The sequence below is a fragment of the Peromyscus leucopus genome, chromosome 12, assembly GCF_004664715.2.
Source record: "Peromyscus leucopus breed LL Stock chromosome 12, UCI_PerLeu_2.1, whole genome shotgun sequence".
NCBI lineage: Eukaryota > Metazoa > Chordata > Mammalia > Rodentia > Cricetidae > Peromyscus > Peromyscus leucopus.
The window spans coordinates 38,812,991-38,835,626 of record NC_051073.1 but is presented as its reverse complement, the minus strand read 5'-3'; the positions used below and the strand labels follow the sequence as shown (position 1 = coordinate 38,835,626).

General features: G+C 40.7%; 1 protein-coding gene across 1 annotated transcript in view; it reads right to left on the bottom strand.

The window, feature by feature from the left end:
- Nucleotides 1-6,642: 6,642 nt before the first annotated feature.
- Nucleotides 6,643-22,636, bottom strand: part of LOC114691955 (ferritin, mitochondrial-like) — a 32,450-nt gene continuing 16,456 nt past the window's right edge. The window contains exon 4 of the mRNA XM_028867551.1: nucleotides 6,643-6,750. Coding sequence (XP_028723384.1) covers nucleotides 6,643-6,750 — 108 coding nt within the window. The remainder of the gene's footprint in view (nucleotides 6,751-22,636) is intronic.

The following is a 22,636-nucleotide window of genomic DNA, read 5'->3' as shown; positions in this document are numbered from 1 at the left end:
ATGAGCTACCACCGCCCAGTTCTTGAGCATTTAAAATTTTTATTTCATTTTTAACTAAGATATAATCACACTATTTCTCCCCTCCCTTACCTCCCTCCAACCCTTCCCATGCCTCTCCCTCTTAAATCATAGCTCTTTTTCTTTAATGTTATTGCTACAAATAATATTAAAGTCAGGCGTGGTGGCACATGCCTGTGATCCCAGCATTCTGGAGGTGAAAGCAAGAAGATCAGGAGTTCACAGCCAGCCTTAGCCACACATCAAGTCAGAGGCCCATCTGAATTACAGGAGATTCTATCTAACCACTCCTTCCCTGGGGGAAAGAAAAAAGAAAAAAGAAACCACATACATAAAGAGATAAATGATAACAAGTGTAGGCAATGACTGGAACAAAGGGGATGTTGCCACACTGTTAGGAAGAAAACAAGTCAGGACAGCCACTCTGAAAACCAGCACTGAGATTTCTCAAAAAGTCAAAACTTGATCTACCGTGTCATGCAAGAATCCCATGACTGGCTTTATATGCATACAAAATGAAATCAGTGTTCCAAGGAGAGCCTTGAACTCTCATGTTTGTTGAAGCATTACTCACAGCAGCTGTGTCCACCAGAAGATAGGCTAAGAAGATATGACAAGCAAACACACACACACCCACACACACACACACACCCACGAACACTGACTGGGCTTTCAAAAGAAGATGCTGGTCACAACAGGAGCGAACTGGAGGAGTTACGCTGAGAGAGATAATCCAGACACAGGAAATGGGATTGATTAAGCTTTTGAGGATGCCACGCTACACTTAAAAACCATTATGAAAGGTGCAAAATACTGTGCTTCTCACTCTACTAGACAGATCTAGAATTCATCTGCTGGCTTTTGCTTTGACTCATGATAAACTCTGTCAAACCCTTTTCACAGTATGTTAAAGTATAGCAGTCAGACAGATTTTAGATAGCTACTCGTTTCTTTTTTAATCTCTAAAAATATTTTGTCCCCTCAGAAAATTCTTCTTGTTTATGGACTCATGTTACATGTATCACATTCAAAAAGTGGCTAGAAACTTATAAGCAACCCGCTTGCACTTTCTAGGTGAGGACCCAGATCCTACAAAGCCGTATGATTTGGTCAAAGCCCTTGGCAGAGCTGAGTTTCCCTCAGGACTAGTTATTGTTCCCCAGTGTCCTAGTTGGGGTTTCAATCGCTGTGAAGAGACACCATGACCACAGCAACTTTTATAAAAGTGAAACATTTAATTGAGGTGGCATATGGTTCAGAGGTTTAGTCCATTATCATCATGGCAGGACATGGTGGCATGCAGGCAGACATGGTGCTGGAGAAGAAGCTGATAGTCTTACATCTTGACCCACAGGCAACAGAAAGTGGTCTGTGACATTGGGCATATCTTGAGCATAAGAGACCTCAAAACCTGCCCCTACAGTGACACATTTCTTCCAACAAGACCACACCTCCTAATAGTGCCAATCCCTATGATATTATGGAACTAATTACATTCAAACTACCACTTTCCACTCCCGGGTACCAATAAGCTTGCAACAATATCATAATACAAAATGCATTTAGTCCAATTAGTCCCCATAGTCTATCAGAGTCTCAACAATGCTTAAAAGTCTCAAGTTCAAAGTCTCTTCTGAGATTCATGTAATCTCTTGACTTTAATCTCCTATAAAAAAAAAACAACAAAAAACAAAACAAAAAACAAAACAAACAAAAAAAAAAACCAGATCACTTACTTCCACCATATAATGGCACAGGACATACATTACCATTCTAAACTGTAGGGAAAGGAGCATAGTTATGAAATACTGGATCAAAGCAAGACCAAAAACTAGCTCGGCAAACTTCAAACTCTACATCTCCATGTCTGGTGTCAAAGTTCTCTTCAGATCTCCAGCTCCTTTCAGCTTTAGTTGACTGCAACATACTTCTTTCTCTAGGGCTAGTTCCAACTTGGCAAATATCCCATGACTCTGGCATCTCTAACATCTTGGGTTCTCCAAGGCAATCCAGGCTTCAATGTCACAGCTTCACACAATGGCCTCTCTACTAGACTTCCATTCAGGGTCACCCCTGACACTTGCCTGGCCTCAGCAATTTTCCTTAGTTGATCCTTGACTTTAAAGCCAGAACCACATGGCCAAAGCTACCAAGTTATGCTGCTTGTTGGGGCTAGAACACGGCCACCTTGTTCAATTATGTCTTCTACAGCTTTCTGTTTTCCATGGTTTTCCTCACTGTTCTGGAACTTGGTCTGTAGACTAGGCTGGCCTCAAACTCAGAGATCCACCAGCCTCTGCCCTCTTGAGTGCTGGGATTAGAACTACCACACGTGGTTCTAATCTTTTCTTTAATTCCTTTTCACAAGTTGGAAATTTAGCTGAGTGGGATCTGGCACTGAGGTCACCACTCCCTTTATTCCACTTCTTAATCTGTTTATCTCTTTGAACACAGGATTTAGCTCCATTCCACTTTCTGGTGCTCCTTTTCTCTGCAGATATTTTTCCTTGCTCATCTTGGAGCATTATATATCTTCATTAGAACAATACAACAGTGTCTATACTAGGCTGTTTTGAGATTTCCTCTGCCAAATGAATTAATCCAAAACTCTCACTTTAGCCTCAGGCAGACTTTTCAGACAAGGGCAAAAAGAAGCCACATTCTTCACCAAAATATCACAAGACCAGTCTCTAGGCCACGGACTGACACTCTTCTCTAAAACCTCTTGATCCAAGCACTCTCAGCTCAAATCCCACTCAGCACCACGTCTTCCATGTTCCCACTAGGATGGCCCACGAAGCAGCACTTAAAGCATTCAACTTCTTTTATAGTCCACAGTCCCAGAGTCCACATTCCTTCAAACAAAAGCATTATCAGGCCCATCACAGCAATATCCTAGTCACTGGTACCAACTTCTGTCTTAGGGTTTCTCTTGCTGTGAGGAGATAGCATGACCGTGGCAGGCAACTCTTATAAAAGAAAAACATTTAATTGGGGTGCCTTACAGTTCAGAGGTTTAGTTCATTATCATTATGGCAGGTCATGGCAGTGTGCAGGCAGACATGGTGCTGGAGAAGAAGCTGAGAGTCTTACATCCTGACTCAAAGGCAACAGAAAGTAAACTGAACTAGGCGTAGCTTGAGCATAGGATATTTCAAAGCCTGCCACCACAATGACACACTTCCCCTCCAACAAAGCCACATCTACTTCAGCAAGGCTACACATCCTAAAGTTGCCACTCCCTATGAGTTTCGGGGCAGGGGGGCAATTGCATTCAAACTACCACACCCGGAATCATTTTCTACTTGTTTATGAAGTGTTGAGACTGATGAAAATGAGAGTGCTGTTAACAAGTTCAAGTTCTAAGAGAAGCATTGGAATATCTTAAGAAAATGCTACTGGTTGGGCGGTGGTGGCGCACTCCTTTAATCCCAGCACTCGGGAGGCAGAGCCAGGTGGATCTCTTTGAGTTCAAGGCCAGCCTGGTCTACAGAAAGAGTTCCAGGACAGGCACTAAAACTACACAGAGAAACCCTGTCTCAAAACAAACAAATAAACAAACAAAACAAAACAAAAACAAAAAAATGCTACTGCATCCAGGAAGATGAGGACTTTGAGATGCATTGGTTTGTGGATATAATGATATGTTTTTATAATACTATGCTAACTTGGCAAAATAATAATATTAAGTTCTACCCGGGGCCTATTCCCTATCTAGTCATAGCTCCTTGGCCCAATAATGGTGGCAGGTATGGGTTTCATCGCGTGGAGCAGGACTTATATCCAGTAACAAAGTGGTTGGTTACTTCCCTGATGTTTCTGCTACTATTATTCCATAGGCATCTCTTGCCAGGGAAATCATTATTATAGCTCAAAGTGTTCACAGCTCGATATGATGATGACTTTTCTCTCCTAGTAGTGTAATGCATAACACCTTCTAGCACGTGGATGTTAGCCAGTAAGGATGAGACCTCCAAGTCAATACCGACTTGATTTTTCCATGTTCTATGACTCAAGTACATGGTATATAAGTGGTTGTGAGAGCATACATAAAACCTGTGCAACTCCAAGCCAGAGCAAATCCTAGCATGGAAATGGGAGTTGAACATGAAATCCCATGTGTAGCCATGGGACTATTGGCAATTGTTAGCTGCTAGGAAAGGGAAAGACAGTTTTTTTTGTTTGTTTGTTTTGTTTTGTTTTAAGAATGTAGCCCTAGGTAAGGTGACCACACTCCAGTAAAAGACACACATCCAAGAATATTTGGGTAGCATAAACTGGTCTTGATGGATTAAAAAAGTAGAGGGGGCGATCCAAAATTGGGTGGGTAAGGAAGTGGGTATATCCTGGAGGAGTTGGTGGAGGGGGTGAATGTGACAAAAATACATTGCACAAACCTCTCAAGGAACTAAACACACACACACACACACACACACACACACACACACACGCAAAAGAAAATATTCTATTGTCTCGTGAAGGACCAATAATAAGCTTTTTTTATGTTTTTTTTTAATTTTACAATACAATTCAGTTGTACATATCAGACACGGATTCCCTTGTTCTCCCCACTCCTGCCCCCCTCTTCTTCCCCCAGCCCACCCCCCATTCCCACCTCCTCCAGGGCAAAGCCTCCCCCAAGGACTGAGATCAACCTGGTAGACTCAGTCCAGGCAGGTCCAGTCCCCTCCTCCCAGGCCTAGCCAAGTGTCCCTGCATAAGCCTGAGGTTTCAAACAGCCAGCTCATGCATGCACTGAGCACAGGACCCAGTCCCACTGCCTGGATGCCTCCTAAACAGATCAAGCCAATCAGCTGTCTCACCCATTCAGAGGGCCTGATTCAGTTCATAGTTCATGTGTTTCCATTCGTTTGTGGCTATTTGTCCCTGTGATAAGCTTCATTTTTTAAAGGACCCATACTAGGTTTCAAATTTCAACTCATTCTTTATGCATTTCCCAGGAAGAGCTGCACGCCACCAGCAAATGTCAGAGACAGAGAGACAGGGAAGCTAGTGACCCGGTGTAGAGGGATGCTCCTTCCCTTTGCTCCAGGAATAGGACCTTTCAGCATCATGAAATCTTGTATTCTCTGTTGAATTTACAGTTCAGTCAAGTACCACAGAGATGTGCTGTATTTGACTTCTTATCTTGAAAGCATTTTGTAAATTTTAAAAGAACTTCGAGAACTAGACATGGAAAAACTCACAAATATCAAACACGACTGCAGTTAGTCAAGTACCTGACAGTTTCTGGCATCAAATTGCTCCATTCTTACCCAAGAGATGAGACCAATTACTGGAAATATCTCAAGACTTTAGAACAAAATCCACACCTTGCTGATAAATGTCTGATTAATTTCAACAAAATGTTGCTTCTAAAGCCAAGAAAGGTACAGGAAATACTTCTGGAAATATGATGTCAAAGTTATTGCTACAAAGATAAAATTTATCTGAAACCATGTCAGAATATGCTGCATGTGTTTGAGTGCAACTGCCCTTGTATTATTTTTTAAATGTACCCATTATTTTCTTACTTACATTTTGAAAAAGAAAAAAAATCCAGATATGGACTAATCGGTATTACAAATTAGAGTTAATGAATTATGCTTGCTTATATGAGGAGAAATTATGTAAAAGTATGTGTGTAGAATTTGAAACAAAATCTCATTTTATCACAAGTTGACCTAGAACTCACTATTTAGCCCAGGCTAGCCTCAAACTGTGGCACTCCTTCCTAAATGTTGAAATTGTAGGAATACACCACTACACTCAGCTTTCTAAAAAGCTTATGCTTTCCCATATCTAGCACTGAAGCCATTATAATTTATTTTGGTTTTTGATTTCTTCCCATGAGGACAATAAGTCTTTCCAGATGCAAGTACATTGATTGCATCAAATATATTGATTTCCTCTTTTTACCTCGGTGATGTCTTTGATACTTATGGCAGCTAATCCTTCCTACAAGCCATGAAGCTCTGACATTTGAATCCAGTGCCTGCAGTGGGGAGGTGCCAGCTCACTGGTGTGTTGAGGACAGAAACACAGTGAAGAAATGGTATCATTAGGTCCCAGAGGCCAATGAATGCCACTTCCAAGTAAATTGCAAATAAAATGCTCCATAGCTTACTCCACTAGAAAGGAAATAAAACTGATTTGCTGGATTCTCACTCATTGACTTGGTTACAGATCATCAAGGAAAATTTTTTGTTTGTTTGATTGTTTTGGTTTTCAACACAGGGTTTTTCCATGTATCCCTGGCTGTCCCTGAACTCTCTATAGACTAGGCTGGTCTCAAACTCAGAGATTCACCTTCTTCTGTTTCCTGAGTATTGGAATTAAAGGAACATCAAAGCATTTTAAATCAAAACAAAAGGTAGGATTAGAAATATCAGTCCAGCGCGGCAGTGGTGTTGCACACCTTTAATCCCAGGACTTGGGAGTCAGAGGCAGATAGATCTCAGTGAGTTTGAGGCCAGCCTAGTCTACAGAATGAGTTCCAGGACAGCCAAAGAAAACCTGTCTCAAAAAACGGAAAAAAAAGAAAGAAAGAAAGAAAGAAAGAAAGAAAGAAAGAAAGAAAGAAAGAAAAGAAGGAAAAACTAGTCCAATACAGTACCTCAATCACTATTTCTTCACTGGGTTTCGGTCTTCAACACACCAGTGACCTGGCACCTCCCCACTGCAGGCACTGGACTCAAATGTCAGAGCTTCGTGGTTTGTAGGAAAGATTAGCTGCCAAAAGTAACAAAGACATCACTGAGGTAAAAAGAGGAAATCAAGTTAGATGTCTTACTGGGTCTGAGTAGAGGACAGAAGAGGTGGAAATGTAGAAGGCCTGGTGGGGGACAAGATCACACAATCCCTTCTCTTGAAGCTAAGGGGACATTCCTGAAATACTGCTGAGGGAAACAACCAGTTACTGCCTCCAGCTGTGGCTACTGGCTCAGTTCCTTGTGTTTCACACTCCTCTTTCCTTAGAAAATTTGGCCGCTTTCATTTTCCAAAAATATGCGGTCACCACGAACCTTAAATCTTTCTGTTTTCTGAATCTTGTCCCTTTCCAGGAGGTGGCAAGCTATTCCAAGGAAGAGGTCACAAGACTCCATACCAGGCAGCCGCAGCTGAGTCTTGGGCCAAGACCTGACCATGATGCTCAGTACGTGAACCAGCAGTAGCAGGTGGGACTGACAGACTTCTTCCACACAGGGGAAAAAACTATTGCCAGCAGAGAGACAAGCCCAATCCATAACAGTTAGTAGAAATTAATATTTCATGCTGAGAATGGTGCCACCCACAGGGAAATAGTTTGAAGGGTGGGTGGGTAATAAATAGACTTGGGGAGACAAGTGGGACAGGAAGTCTTGTGGATATTAATTATATCGGGTCGTATCTTGACCCTCCCCCAACATTCAAACCTCTGTGGTATGCCTGGAGTTGAATTGAATTTGACGAGAATATCCTTGTACAAGATAGAAGAGGAGAAGTGAGGAGGAAAGACAATGGTACGGATTGGATTGGAGAGAAGCATCCACCAGCCAAGGGATAGTGAGCATCACAACAACTACCAGACTCTGAAAGTAAGCTCTCAATCAAAACTCCCTGCCCACTCATCTCCCAAAGGAACCAGCCCCGCTAAGATCCCCCCAACCTTGAACTCAGAAATCTGGACTCTAAGATTTGTTGGAAAATAAATTTTCTGCTGTTTTAAATTGATTGGTTTGTAGTCATTTGCGGCATCAGTTTTAGGGGGAAATTTGCAATTTCTGTCTTGAGTCTATCCAGAGTCTGCTTTTGTTGGCCTACAGAAGAATGTCACTGAGTTTTGTTCTGGAACAATAAGATGGAATGTATCTAGTTTGTTATGTGTACTCTTATGTTTCTATTGCAAATAGATCTGTATTGCAAAGGATCTCAGCACACTGAACCCCTCTATGAGTCTTATGCTACAATAGACATTTTCCAGACATCCACACTCAACCTTTTTTAATAAACTATTTCCTGTGAATCCCTGCAGTTGTATTTTGTGGGAGACCAGCTACCACATTTTCCCCAGGGTACGCTTGAGGAGGGAGAAGTGAGAAATATTTAGATAGGATAGAGGAGAGAGAAACCAATAGAAATACAGGATAGCTCGGGAGGGCCTGAATCCTTATCCATCGGCCCCTACTATCTCTTCTAAAGGGCTTTTTATAGGAATACCAAGGGGTGGAGCAAAGACCTTATCCTAGCACAGCCAAGTGCAGACCCTTCCAATCACCTGGTAACCATACACGTGGTCAAGTTATCCTCTACTGCAGCTCTGCTGGGTAAAGCAAGCTCAGATCTCACTAGGAACCTTTGCGGTCCTCCACAGTGTTTATAATGTGTGATCTCACCCTGTTTTAGAGCCATAGCTGTTGTTTCAGTGGTGAAACCCTGACGTCCCAGGCTAACTGAAGTTCTATATAGTACTGGAGAAGTGAAATTCAGAGAGAAGGGGCCAGGCTTTGCTGGTTGCTGAAATGAAGGGCATACGATAAGGTGATTCATTTGACCCCTTAGTCACAAGGTAGAGAATCTGCAGAGAGGAAAAGAGCCAGACACAGATAAAGCTAGAACATAGAGAACAATCGTTAGGAAACTACCTGCTATGCTTTTGACTCAAACCACGAAATCTCCTAACAGGGCCAGCTATGTGGCTCAGCAGGTGAAGGGCCTTCATGCAGAGCACCGCGATGGGCTGAGTTCGATGATCCCTAGGACACCACCTCCTAGAAAGAGAAAACCAACACCCACGGAAATTGTCCTTCACATGTGTGTCATGGCATGAGTGTGTCCCTCCCCAACAAACAAATAAAATGTGATTAAAAAAATTTTTTTTAAAAAGAGGATTCTCATATAAATTTGTCACCATTGGAATACGATGGTGAATCAGAGTGAAGGTTCCTGAGGCAGAGCCTTTGGGAGACAAGCCACGGTTGGAACTAGTGATAGAAGTCCCTTCAAGGAGTTACCATGGGGAGCACATGTCAAAAATACTTAGGGAGAGCCAAGGAACTCAAGCAAACTAATGCAAAGCACTTAGAAGCATGCACTGAGGAAGTGATGGCTGTTGCCAATATAACCCCAGACAGAAAAAGGCTTTTAAAGTGCGTTCCACTTTGGCCATCACTTTATGCTTATAAAGAAATAGTACACTAATTGCCCTCCTATGTTGTTTGAATTTCTAATGATCTTATAATTAAAAAAAAAAAAATCCGAAGCCAGATATTGTGGTGAAAGTTGAAAAATCAGAGAAGCAGAGCAAGCTGCAGCCAACCTCACCTCACCAACTCTTCGGCCAATTCTGTTTCCTCAGACTGAAAGCCTCTGAGTCCTTACCCAAAAGGATCTCAGCTGAACTGCTTTAGTTCCCGTTTTCTTATGCTTTATATACCTTTCTCCACCCAGCCATGTCACTTCTTGGGATTTTTGTTGTTGTTTTTGTTTTCCGAGACAAGGTTTCTCTGTGTAGCTTTGTGCCTTTCCTGGATCTTGCTCTGTAGACCAGGTTGGCCTCGAACTCACAGACATCCACCTGCCTCTTCCTCCCAATTGCTGGGATTAAAGGCATGCACCACCACCCGCGGCTACTTCCTGGGATTAAAGGCATGTGTGCTTCCCAGTACTGGGATTAAAGGTGTGTGCCACCACTGCTTGGTTCTGTTTCCAGTGTGGCCTTGAACTCACAGAGATCCAGATGGATCTCTGCGTCCCGAGTGATAGGATTAAGAATGTGTGCCATCACTGCCTGACCTCTATGTTTAATCTAGTGGCTGGCCTGTCCTCCATCTCCAGGCAAGTTTATTAGGGTGAACAATATATCACTACACTCCCATATATGCCAGTAATTTTTGCCTGGTAGTGGGTTAGCTACAAAATGAGACAGAAAAGAACATTTTTAAGTAGTCTAGGAACCCATTCACAGTCTACACTGTTCCCAGAAAAGATTGAAGCACCCACAAAGAACTCTACAGACCAGGACTCAGAAGTCTGACATCTCCATAAGGATGATGGGATGGCCGTTGCTGTGGTGACTGTCACTATGAATTCCTTGAAAGAATTCTCCTTGTGGAGACATGGGCAAGCAATGAATGCTGGAATAAATGAACATTCATCTGCCCTGAACCATATGTTAAGGACAGTAAAATGTCAACTAGAAATAATTATGTTAAAAATGCATACATATTACTGGAAAGTATGTAGAAAGTGTAATGAAGTCCCCAGTGCTTACCAGTGAAGACATCTGGGCTTACCAATGGCCACTCTTGTCACATCATTATCCCACCTCCTTCTTTCTTTTGATTTCTACCACTGCATTCATAAATATTTAGTTGGTATCTCTTAAAGGGCAAAGATTGTGACCATCTGAACTCAGGCAGTCAGGCTTGGTGGCAAGTGCCTTTACCTGCTACAGAAGCACCTTGCCAGCCCTTCCTTTTGTTTTCCTTCCATGTGATTACTTGTTGAAGATGTGGAACACCTGTTCTTGTATGGTTCCTCACACTTTGGGTTGTGTTGATTTCTGTCTGTGATTCCAGAAGCTTGAACAGATAGACACAGTTAGACACTTCGTGGCACTATTGTATACGTCCACTAGGCAGCACCAAGTGCCCAATTGGATATATTTTTGCCTTGTTAGATTGTGATTGTTGTCTAGGTTACTGGTGATTGTTGTCTAGGTTACTATTGCTTTCATTATGTTATTTTTGAGATTCTAAGGATGAAGTGTAGGGCTTCACCCATGCTAGGCAAATGCTCTACCTCTCAGCTACACCCTCAGCCCTAGGGGTTTGTTTTGATTTAAGGATTTGCTAAATGGTAAATTTCACAATTATTGTTTCTTCATTATTTATCATATGGAATATTCCCAGAAGTTGAAACTTACCTTTATTAATTATTGATTTGTGTGTGTTAGTTGTTTATGAGTGTGGCATATATGCACATATGTGTATGAGTGTGTATTCACGTGCCTGTTAGGAGGCTAGAAGAGGTCTTTGGGTTACAAGTTTGACTGGAATTGTAGGAAATGTTGGCTTTTGGAATTTGATCACAGGTCCTCATGCCTGAGCAGGAAGCACTCTTACCTGCTGATCTGTCTCCTTAGACCCATTATTTGGTTACTTTAAGGAGGCATATATAGACAAAGGGAGGTAAACCCTTGACGGTTTTCCTTTATTTATTGATTTCTTGGTAAATTAGATCTCTAGTATTTTTATGTGACCAGTAAGGATTTTACTCTCCTTCTTCCTTTCTCTTTCTTTCCCTTTCTTCTCCTCTTTCTATGCCCTCTCCTTCTCCTCTCCCCTTCTCTTCCCCTTCCCCTTTTCCCTCTCTTTTTCTTTTCTTTCTTCATGGTGATGGGGATTAAACCCAAGATCTTTCTTGTGTCTGCTGGGCAACTTCTCTGCCATTCTAGTGAATCCCTACCTCTTAGATATTTGAAAGGGGGTTGAGCTTTGTAGTCCAGGCTGGCCTCAACTTCATGATCCTCCTGCCTCTGACTCCAAGGTACTTAGATTACAGGCTTGCACAACCATACCCAGCGAGCTCACAGCAATCCCAGACTAAGAACAATAACAATGAATGTTTCTGCTGGTATAACTTGTTTGACACCTGTGCATTTCCTTTCTGGTAACTTTAAAATTAGTTAACTTTGAAACCTGGATTTCCTAGGCCTGGTTAATATTTTTTACACATTACTTTTTTTCTAGATTTGTAGTCCCAATACCATAAGATTATTACTAAAATTACTGTTTAATTTTTTATATGAACACCTATTATTCTTATCTATCATCTATCTATCTATCTATCTATCTATCTATCTATCTATCTATCATCTGTCTGTCTATCATCTATCAATCTCTATTGATAAAGTTCAAGTAAAGTTCAGAATCAGATAGTTTGCATATCCTCCAGTAAACCCCTTACTGGTCACATAAAAATACTAGAAATCTAACTTACCAAGAAACCAATAAATAATATCTGCCCAATACCACCAACCAAGTTTATGAACAAAGTCCTGTGATCCCGATGGTAAAAGTTCTAATAGGGAATGTGGCCAGCAATATAGCCAACTTGAACGACAGTGGTCATTTTAGACTGCCTTCCTGGAAACTGTAACTGATATTAGCAAGGTTTCAGGGGTAACCATAGCTCAAGCTTCCAGCAAGCCCTACCAGTGTCTTACCATTGCTCTTCAGTTGTGTGACATAAATGCCACCTTTCTCCCTTTTTATTGACACAGACACTAGTCTATCTGAAAAAATAAGTCCCTGCAAGGGGATATATGAATAATTCCTCTTCAGGATATGAAGGACTTCAGGATAGGGCTTTTGTGAAGTCTTCCTCTATATTTTACCAGAAACAAGAGGTAGCTCTGTGTGTATTCCATTCTCATTAAAACCAAAGATCAGTTTTTGTATTTTTAAATAACAGAAAATTGATAGCACATCACTATGCACTTAGGTTTTATTGGGTCCATTTAAAAGAGTAATCCGATAATTTTATTTTAAAATGTCAATTTGTACATTTGAAAACTGTGTCCTTCACAGTTGATAAAAATTCAAATACTGACTGAAATGTGTGATGATGCATACACTCTTCTGAGGTTAGTTTGCTCATATAACACTAAGAGGAAAGTACAATGCAAAGATATTGCCCAAATCCTACAGGTACATTCACTATTCCTTATAAATTAATAATGACCTGCTTCATAAATCAGCCACACTTCTTTTTAAAGGCAGAGTCTCATTTTATAGTCCAGGTTGGCCACAAACTTACCATCTTACATCTTCAGCCTCCCAAGGACTGGTAGTACAGATATTCAACAGCACATTATGCTCTGATCACTTTCTGGTAAGCTGCTAAAACCGTGTGGCCCTGTGATGCACACTCTATGAAGCTGTTGAACTGTTCTGCCCTATAAGGCAATGCTAAGGCAGCTGCTACTTTCCTGCACACTGGACGCTAAGTCTCCTTGCTTTCTGCTGAAGGGAGACAAATAGTTAAAAAATTAAACACAAAATAAAACCATCGAACTGTGAAATAGTCTTTTTAACAAACACCATATTGTGCCATCCATATTTTATTGTGGATGAATCACATGCTCTTACTTATTATATCTAGACAGTGCCTTTTAAGTTTGTCCTTTCCTCCCCACTCCACTGCTAATACTAAGTCACACATCATCATTTTTCACTAACTTACCTTTGCATTTTAGGATGTGTGTATGTTGTGAACCCTGGCCCTCATGCACGCTGTGTAAGTGCTCTACCACAGAGCTTCCCCTGAATAATTGCTGTTGTTCCTAGTGTCTGAACTTGACCTCCAATGGCCAACGATCAGTTCCTGTGCTTCTTCACACTGTGTTATCCTTCTAAATCACAAATACAGTCATGTCTACTTTTCTTTCCCGTCTACCCTCTCTGCATTGCTCTCCCATTATGGAAGAACAAGGTTCAAGCATTCCAACATGCATAAAATATATTGTATTGTAGATCCTAACATCTGTTCTCCACCCCAACCATTGACCACAGAATCAGTCACTGAAGTCCAACATGGAAAACTTTCATCCCATGAACCCCTAAGTGCCACTGCACAGAGGTCACTATGCTTGATTTCCATTATCTGCTTCACACAGCCTTTGTTACATTCACCATGATGAATTCCACTTGGCACATATAGTGCTCACTAGATTAAGTACATCTTGAAGACAAGACCCATTCATCTTTGATTCTCATATCTGGGTTAAGTCCATGATGTTAATATGAAACTTACCAGGCCTAGTGGCACTCACCTTTAATCCCAGCACTAAGGAGGCAGAGCAAAGTGGAATTCTGTGAGTTCAAGGCCAGCCTAGTCTAAACAGTGAGTTCCAGGACAGCCAGGGCTACATGGAGAGCCCCTGTATCAAAAAAAGAAAGAAGAAAGAAAGAAAGAAAGAAAGAAAGAAAGAAAGAGAAACAAACAAACAAAGAAAAAGGAAGGAAGGAAGGAAGGAAGGAAGGAAGAAAGAAAGAAAGAAAGAAAGTAAGAAAGAAAGAAAGAAAGAAAGAAAGAAAGAAAGAAAGAAAGAAAGAAAGAAAGACAAAAAAATATTTGTTTTGCTGAACTGATTTAGTGTGGAGAACAACATTCAACAATTTTGTTTTATCATGTAGTACAAGCTATCTCTCTGGTGTTTTAAAGGGACTTATTTTCTCCCTATAGTATCACATTTTTGAAAACTGAGTAGAGGCACAAATAAGTTTTGTCTATAACAGTTGCTCTTTTATATTTCAGGATTAAAATAAGCACAATGACTATCATATCGTATCAAAATATCTATGAGCATCAGCAATCTTTTATTCTATAACCTATACTATTTTGCTAATAGGAAAATTCAGAGTCTAAAGTGGATACATTTCATTGTAATGGTTTCCCTCTTAATCAGACTCAGTTCTGGCCCTACAGAGGACCCCAGTGTATTCACTCATACAATTTTTAAGTTTTAAATGTTTCATTTCCAATCATAAAGAAGGACAAAACACATCTACAACAGAAGGGACTGCATAAATGTAGGAAAAGTTAAAATTAAAATATATGTTTTGTGGTTCCAGAAAAGAAAGAGATGGCATAAGGAAAGCCATGCTTTTTTTTTTTTTTTTTTTTTTTTTTAAAGCAGGGATTGTTTTCCTGGCTCTACAGGAAATTCTGCTAATAGCTAAGCCACACATCCCCCCCTCAGATGCAGAAGGAAAAAGAAAAGAAACAAAATGCTTAGTTACCCTCCTTTATGTAATAATAACAACTGTACACAGGCCAGGCCAATTATTCTCCTTTCTTCCTCCACCTCTTCTTCTCCCTCCTTACCTTCCCTTTCTCCTTGTATATTTGTAGTTGCTATTTGAAGTAGAGGTGTGTGGTTTAACTTTTTCAAGAATTCCCTGTAGGAGCCAGGGAAATAAACTGTGCTGAGACATCATGGCTTTCCTTATGCAGTATTTATTTTCTGTAACCACGAACTCACCTGGCTTCTCTTAGTCTCCATGGTTTTTATAAAGCCTTGCCTCTTTGCACTTATGTGCACAACTCATACCAGCAGCCTTGTCTGTTACCACCTCCCAAATGGTGTCTGGAGGAAACGCAGGATAGAGTTTTGTCTTCAAGAGGGATTCCCCCACACTTAGGAAGCATTTATTTTAATGCCTGTGGTTTATGGTATCTGCTATACTGGGCTGCCTCTCCCAGGTTTCCTTTCCCTTGGGTATCCTGTACAATTCTCTCTCTCTCCCGTGTGTGTGTGTGTGTGTGTGTGTGTGTGTGTGTGTGTGTGTGTGAAGTAAACCCAGCTGTTTAGGTGCAGAAAGCCACAAAATGGTCACGAGTATATCTTAGAATGAAATGGACAGTGTTGTCTTAGAAGAGCAGATATCAAAAATTAAGAGTAAATATTTACTCCCATTATTAATAGAAAGTATTTACTCCCCAAAGAATCAACCTATCCCCAGTGAGAACTGCTCTAACTGAGGAGAGGAAGTGCAATAGGAGAGAAAGGCAGCCGATGTAGAAAATTTGGGGGTAGGGGACGCCCAGGGAAGGATATACACTCAAGAAAAGAGCACCTTTAAAGGAAAGGCATATTTGAGTATACATTGGGAGTGATCTGCTTGAAGCTGACTTCTTCACTGGAAGTCGGAAAGAACTATGGAAGCGTAGAACTGGTGGTCAGAGCTTTTGTGAAACTGAGGTGAGGCTTGGCACTAGAGATGGCATATGCTTTATGTTGGGGCTGAGAGTTTGGGAAAGCGACAGCCTCTTGTACACATCCTCATTCTCTGAGGAAACTCCCAACTCATTTCAATATGATTAGCAAAATAATTGCATAATTAGGGCACCCAAAGAAAGATACATTAGAGAAAAAAGGGTGTTTACTTAGAAAAATACTGTTAAAAAAAAAGAAAAAGAAAAAGAAAAAAGAAAAACTTCCCAGCCAACTAACACTCACTTGAGAAATATTTCTTCAAAGCAGAGGATGGGTGTAACATAATATTTCAACATGAATAAAAGATAAATAAGTTAATGATATAATTGAAACTAGAAAGGAACACAATGAAAATATAAACAAGACCTCAGGAAACATGACCAAAACCCCCTAGGATGGCCAATTAAAGGAGACAGTGGTCAGAAAACAACAAAATATGAAATGGTTGCTTGTGAGAGTTATGGGAGAGATGGAGGAAATAATCATTTCACAAGCAAAAACTAAATTACAAGGTACACAAGGGAAAAGCAGAAGCCACAGGAAGCACAATGAGACACACATTTTATTCTCGTGGGAAAAGAGAAGAAAATGAAAAAGAGAAGCAGGCACTGGAAAGATGGCTCAGTGGTTAAGAACACTGACTGCTTTTCTGGGGTCATGAGTTCAATTCCCAGCACTCACATGGCAGCTAACAACTGTCTGTAACTACAAGATCTGACACCTTCACACAGACATGCATATAGGCAGAATACCAATGCACATAAAATAAAAATAAACAAGTTATTTAAAAAAAAAAAAGAAAGAGAGAGAGAGAAGCAAAAATCCTTGTAAAACAGAGTAAGTGAAAGTTTAAATTGAAGGGAAAACACCCCAAAATATTAATAGTGGTAGTTCCTTCAATCAGGAGAAAACCAAAACAATGGAGACAAACACTAGAATGTATTTTGGCTGTTCTGGAACTCACTAGAAAGATGAAGCTGGCCTCAAATTCAGGGATCTACCTGCCTGCTTCTGCCTCCCCAGTGCTAGGATTAAAGGCCTGTGCCACCATGCCTGACTTAGAATGTGTTCTTGAAGTAAGAACACGCCATCTAAAATCTGAGTAAATTGTCCTAGAATGATCAGCACCAAGACTAGTATCAGAAGCCAGTAGCTGTGTCTATTAATACATAAGCTAGACCTATTAATAATAATAAGCTAGATCACCTTGGTTACTCTAGTCACAACCAGACAGCTGGACAAGAACACTGTGTCATTCTGTCGGAAAGAAAAGCCAAGTTGGCAGAGCCAGAGTCAGCACCAGAAACAGACACCATCTATTCAACATTTAAGGGAGCTTGGGCCAAAGATTTTAAGTCCATTTAAATTGTCTTTCAAATGTTAAGGTTTCAGATTTGTATTTTTTCATGCTCAAGGACTCAGAAGATTATTACTCACATCAGGGCTTAATGAAGCATGTCCTAAAGAACCAAATGATCAGGAAATCATTAACAAGTGAACTGGTGTGAACTCTGAGCATCTTTAACAATAGACCCAGGGCAAAAACACAGATGGCATAAAGTTACAAAGTACAATGCAGGTATGACAAGTGCATTTTTATAACTCTCGTTAGAGAGTCTTCTTTATTAAAATTATAATTATACTTTTATTCAAGTGACTGATTTTATAATTAGAATTTTGCCCAGCAGCAGCTGAATTCTACTCTGAGCACCAGTGAAGTAGCTTGGGGCTTCTCATATCTCCCTTCCTCCTTCCTGCAGATAATTTTTTCCCATAGTAGTATTACTACTTGCTATACTGTGTCCTTCCACATGCATATGTTGGAATCTTAATGCCTCAGAATGGAGTGGCATTTGAGAGAGGGTCTGTAAGGAAGATGATTACACAATCCAATCTCACTGGAGTCCTGATAAAAACTGGAAGTTTAGATGCGATGAGAGACACCAGAATCATGTGCACACAGGGAAATGAAACACGAGAAGGCAGACATGTGCAAGCCAAGGAGAGCAGCCTAAGGAGCAATCCTTCCTCCGCCCTGATCTTGGACTTCCAGCCTCCAGACCTATAGGAAAACACCTTCCTAACACCTTCCTGTTGTTTAAGTCATCCAGCCTGTGGTACTTTGTCATGACAGACTTAGAAGATAGGTGTAGGACATAGGGGCTGGAGAGATGGTTCAGCGGTTAAGAGCACTGGCTGTTTTTCCAGAGGTCATGAGTTCAGTTCGCAGCAACCACGGGACGGCTCACAACCATCTCCAGTGGAATCAGATGCCCTCTTCTGGCATAAAGTCATAGTTGCAGATAGAGCACTCATTTACATAAAATAAATAAATAAATTTTGATTAGGTAGAGAACATATTCTTAGTGCCTCTCTGAGTATTGAATGCTCTTGTACTTAATGCTGTGCATTAGATAGCAAACAGAAAGCAACATGATAAAATGTGCCTGTGTATTGGTCTCCCTGTTAAACATAAGTATATTTCTGGGGTGATATTTTGTTTGTGCTCTAACAAATAAAGCTTGCCTGGAGAGCAGAGTGCTGAGCTAGCCACTACTTAACTATAGAGGCCAGGCAGTGGTGGCACACACCTTTAATCCCAGCGCTTGGGAGGAGGAAGCAGGAAGATCAGGAGTTCAAGGTCACCCTGGGCTACATGAGATTTATCCAGTCTAGAGAGAAACAGAGCCAGGCGGTGGAGGCTCATGCCTTTAATCCCAGCACTAAGGAGGTGGAGGCAGTAATGTAAGGCGGGAGGAGACAGAAGCTCAGCCCCTTCAGTCTGAGGATTTGGTAGCGGTGAGAAGTCTCTCTAGTGGCTGGCTGCTTTACTTCTCTGATCTTTCAGCATTTACCCTGATATCTGACTCTGGGTTTTTATTATTAAAACCAATTATAATTCACACTATATATTTCATTTACTATTATAAAATTATAGGCTAGATCCAAAGTAAAACATTATTCTTATTAAAAGGGTAGGGAGGAATATGAGTGAATGGCAGAGTGAACAAAACTGGAATAGACAAAGATTGACTACAATGGATCCCACAATGACTTATGATAGCTGTGTGTAGACGAATTTCTAAACAGTCTTATTAAATAAGAAACACAGAGCCAAATACAGAGATAATAGCCGAAGAGATCAGAGTAAATAGCCACGACTAGGACTAGCCTTAGCTTACCACCAGTAGTAGCTTCCACACAGAGAGAGCTCCTTCCTGCCTAACCTGTGCTTTTATTGCCTTCCTGTTCTGCCTTCTCATTGGCTCTAAGCCCAGCCACATGACTTCCTCATCACTGCCTGTCTATACAGACCTCCAGGTCTCTATGGTTGGTACTGGGATTAAAGGTTCGTGTCACCACGCTTGGCTGTGTCCTTGACCACACAGAGACTCTGTCTGCCATGTGATTGGATTAAGGGCGTGTGTTACCACCACCTGACTTCTGTTTATGGCTCTTTGACCTCTGATCTCCAGGCAACTTAATTTATTAACATACAAATAAAATATCACATTTCAGCACAAATGAAATATCACCACAGCTGTGGGTATGTTGCTGTCTAGAACCCTCGACTGGGTTTGTTTTCTCTACTAAGTAAAGAATTAAAAAAGAAAAAGAAAATGTCAGCACAGCAGGTATCAGCAGGGAAAATCTCAGTCATAGCAGACAGAGGCAACTGGGGAAAAGCTTTGACTAAACAAGAAGCCGGCACACAGCAGGGCAAATAGAAAGTCCTATAGCAGTGGGAGACTGAGGAAGCCCATGTCTGGTGTCTCCCTCAGGGCTGGGGCTTTCATGGGCCTTTAGTGGGTTAGAATGGGGGTCTTCTTCCCTTAATTTAGGGTTTGTCAGTTTAAAGAGAGAAAGGAAAACTTACCGGTTTTAATGAGTCCTGCTCCGGCCCTAAATTTGTGGGATAGGTCAACGGGCAGGGGGACAAAAGATACGCTTTGTTTCAGGTGAGGAAGAAGTGAGAAGTTTGCTATCTTTATTATTTATGTGTCTTGCCATATCTGTCTGTCAGGATTTGTCTAACTCCTTGTGCCCAGGCATCTGTGTATTTGGTAGTGAATATTTATTTGTAGACCTATCTCATCTACAACAATAACCTATCTCACACCCAGGCCACTCTTGCTTCCTTCTTTTGGGCTGCCAATCTAGATTTGCAGAGGATTCTGTCTTCTTCTCTTAATTTCAATGGAAGATAACTGCTTTGTGAATGTTTGTTATTTGATGGAATAATTTTTGGGAAGAGAAGTAGAAGTATTCAGTACCAAGAAACGAATATAATGTTACTAAAAGTTTTAGAAACTTTGTTTTCAGTTTTAATAAGTTGGCAAGCTACGCCAATAAAGTAGTGATATCACAAATCTTGATCTTGTTTCAGACTTCAATGAGACTGTTTCTGAGAGTTCACTGCACAGTTTTTTTTTTTTTTTTTTTTTTTTTTTTCAGGGTTTCTCTGTGTAGTCCTTGCTGTCCTGGAACTTACTCTGTAGCCCAGGCTGGCCTGGATCTCAGAGATCTCCCTGTCTCTGCCACCCAAGTGCTTGGGCTAAAGGCGTGCACCACATCACCAAGCCAGTGTATGTTTTTTATAATTACACTTCAGCAGGTTTGAGTTTTCCATCTACTCAGATTTACCAAGAACTGCTCCCCCACCTTCACCCCCCAACGGCCAGGTCTTACTATCTTACTATGTATCCCAGGCTGGCCTGGAACTCCATGTCCTTTGCCTTCAGCTCTCAGGTGCTAGAATTACAGGTTTATGTTGTTGTATGTTTTATTACTCTTTATTCTTTACTCTCTTGGGGACCCGCCACCCAGCTCCCAAATAAATCACACACGGAGTCTTATTCTTGATAATAAATGCTTGGCCTTAGCTTGGCTTGTTTATAGCCAGCTTTTCTTAACTTAAATTATCCTGTCTACCTTTTGCCTCTGGGCCTTAACCTTTCCCTGTTTCTGTATATCTTTTCTTTCCTTCTTATTCCATGTCTGGCTGTGTGACTGGGCGGCTGGTCTCCTCTTTTCTCACTCCTTTCTCCTCAGATTTCTCCCCCTTTTTATTCTCTCTGCTGCCAGCCACACACACACACACACACCACACCATCCTTTCTCTTGCCTTGCTTTTAGCCATTCAGCTTTTTATTAGACCATCAGGTGTTTTAGACAGGCAAAGTAACACAGCTTCACAGAGTTAAACAAATGCAACATAAAAGAATACAACACATCTTTGCATCATTAAACAAATGTTCCACATCATAAACAAATGTAACACATATTAAAATAATATTCTATAATAGGTTTACATAATCACATCTTTTTTTTTACCTATAACTTTTAAAATCACAAATGCATAAATGGTTGTTGATTACTAAATGACTTTTAAACCTGACCTCCAAAAACACATAATGCTGTATATTAATTCCACTCTTTTTGAAAATACCAACCTTGATTTTTATTTCGTCTAGCAATATGGATTGGTTTTTATCAACTACTATAATTCTTCTTATGTTTAATTTTTGTATCATGACATTGACTTAAAATGTTTGTATTTGGGAGGGTACTTTTTAAAAATAATATATAGTAGTTATATACTTATAAATGAATGAAAACAAGAAGTAAAAAAGAAAGGTCATGACTGCTCCTAGATATGGTGGAGGAGAAAGTTTATTGTAAATATGTGGGAGAGCATAGTCAGAGGCAGGGATGTCTATGAAAGTCCCGAGTGGACATGACCAGACTGAGCTGGACCTTGTGGGGAGAGAGGGTGGGAACGGCAGAAAGGACAGAGGAGAACCAGGTACAGCAGCCAGGAAGCCAAAGGTCCAAAAGGGGCGACAACCAAAATGTCTGGATCATACAGGGAAGAGCCCTGCCCTGGGCTGGAGAGTTCAGGGTAGAGGACAGTGTCTGAACCTAACTCTGTAACAGGTAGGGACTGAGAGATATTGAGAGAACCTGAAAGCCAGGTCTGACTTTGATATGTTAAATAGACACCTCAGCTGTTTGTCCCGGGTTTGAAATTTAACAACAAAATATAGTAGTTCTGTTCACTTATCGTTGCCCAGTCTTCAAATTCATGTGAATGTGTTCTTGTGTTAGGACCCTTTAAACTCTTCGCGACTAGTCATTGTATAATTGTGGGCTACAGTTTTGCTACTGTCCTAGGTCAACAGAGCTACTTCCTTCCCTCCGACTGTGTTTTGGTACACACTGTCCATCCTTTCACTGTTATGCTCTTGACCTCCCCTTCAAGCTCTAGTGACCCCTGTTTTCTTCCTTCCTTCCTTCCTTCCTTCCTTCCTTCCTTCCTTCCTTCCTTCCTTCCTTCCTTCCTTCCATCCTTCCTTAGTTCTTCTTGTCCCCCTATTAACCTTCCTTTTAGAAGTGTAAACAAGGGAAAAGATTTTTGATTTTTACCCATTGTAATGTTTATCTGTATGGAATATCGAGGTTTTTCCATCTTGTTTTTTAGTCAGTTTTGTTTTTTGTATATTATTTATTTGTTTTTTCTTATTATAAGTTATTTATTTCACTCAAGTTTCAAATTTATGTTAATAACATCTTAACATTAAAACACTAACTGGTTGGAGGTGGCACAGGCCTTTATCCCAGGAGGTGGAGGCAGGTAGAATTCTGAGAGTTCAAGGCCAGCCTGGCCTACACAGTGAGTTCCAGAACAGCCAGGGCTACACAGAGAGACCTATCTTGCAAAACTAAAAAACAAAAACAAAAACAAATTCTTGGCTCTGTTTGTAGTTATGCCCCCTTTTTCTTTATAAAACTGTTTATATATGACTTCGTTTGTTTTTCTTAGGATCATTCCAAAATTTCATCTGTTCTGTTCTA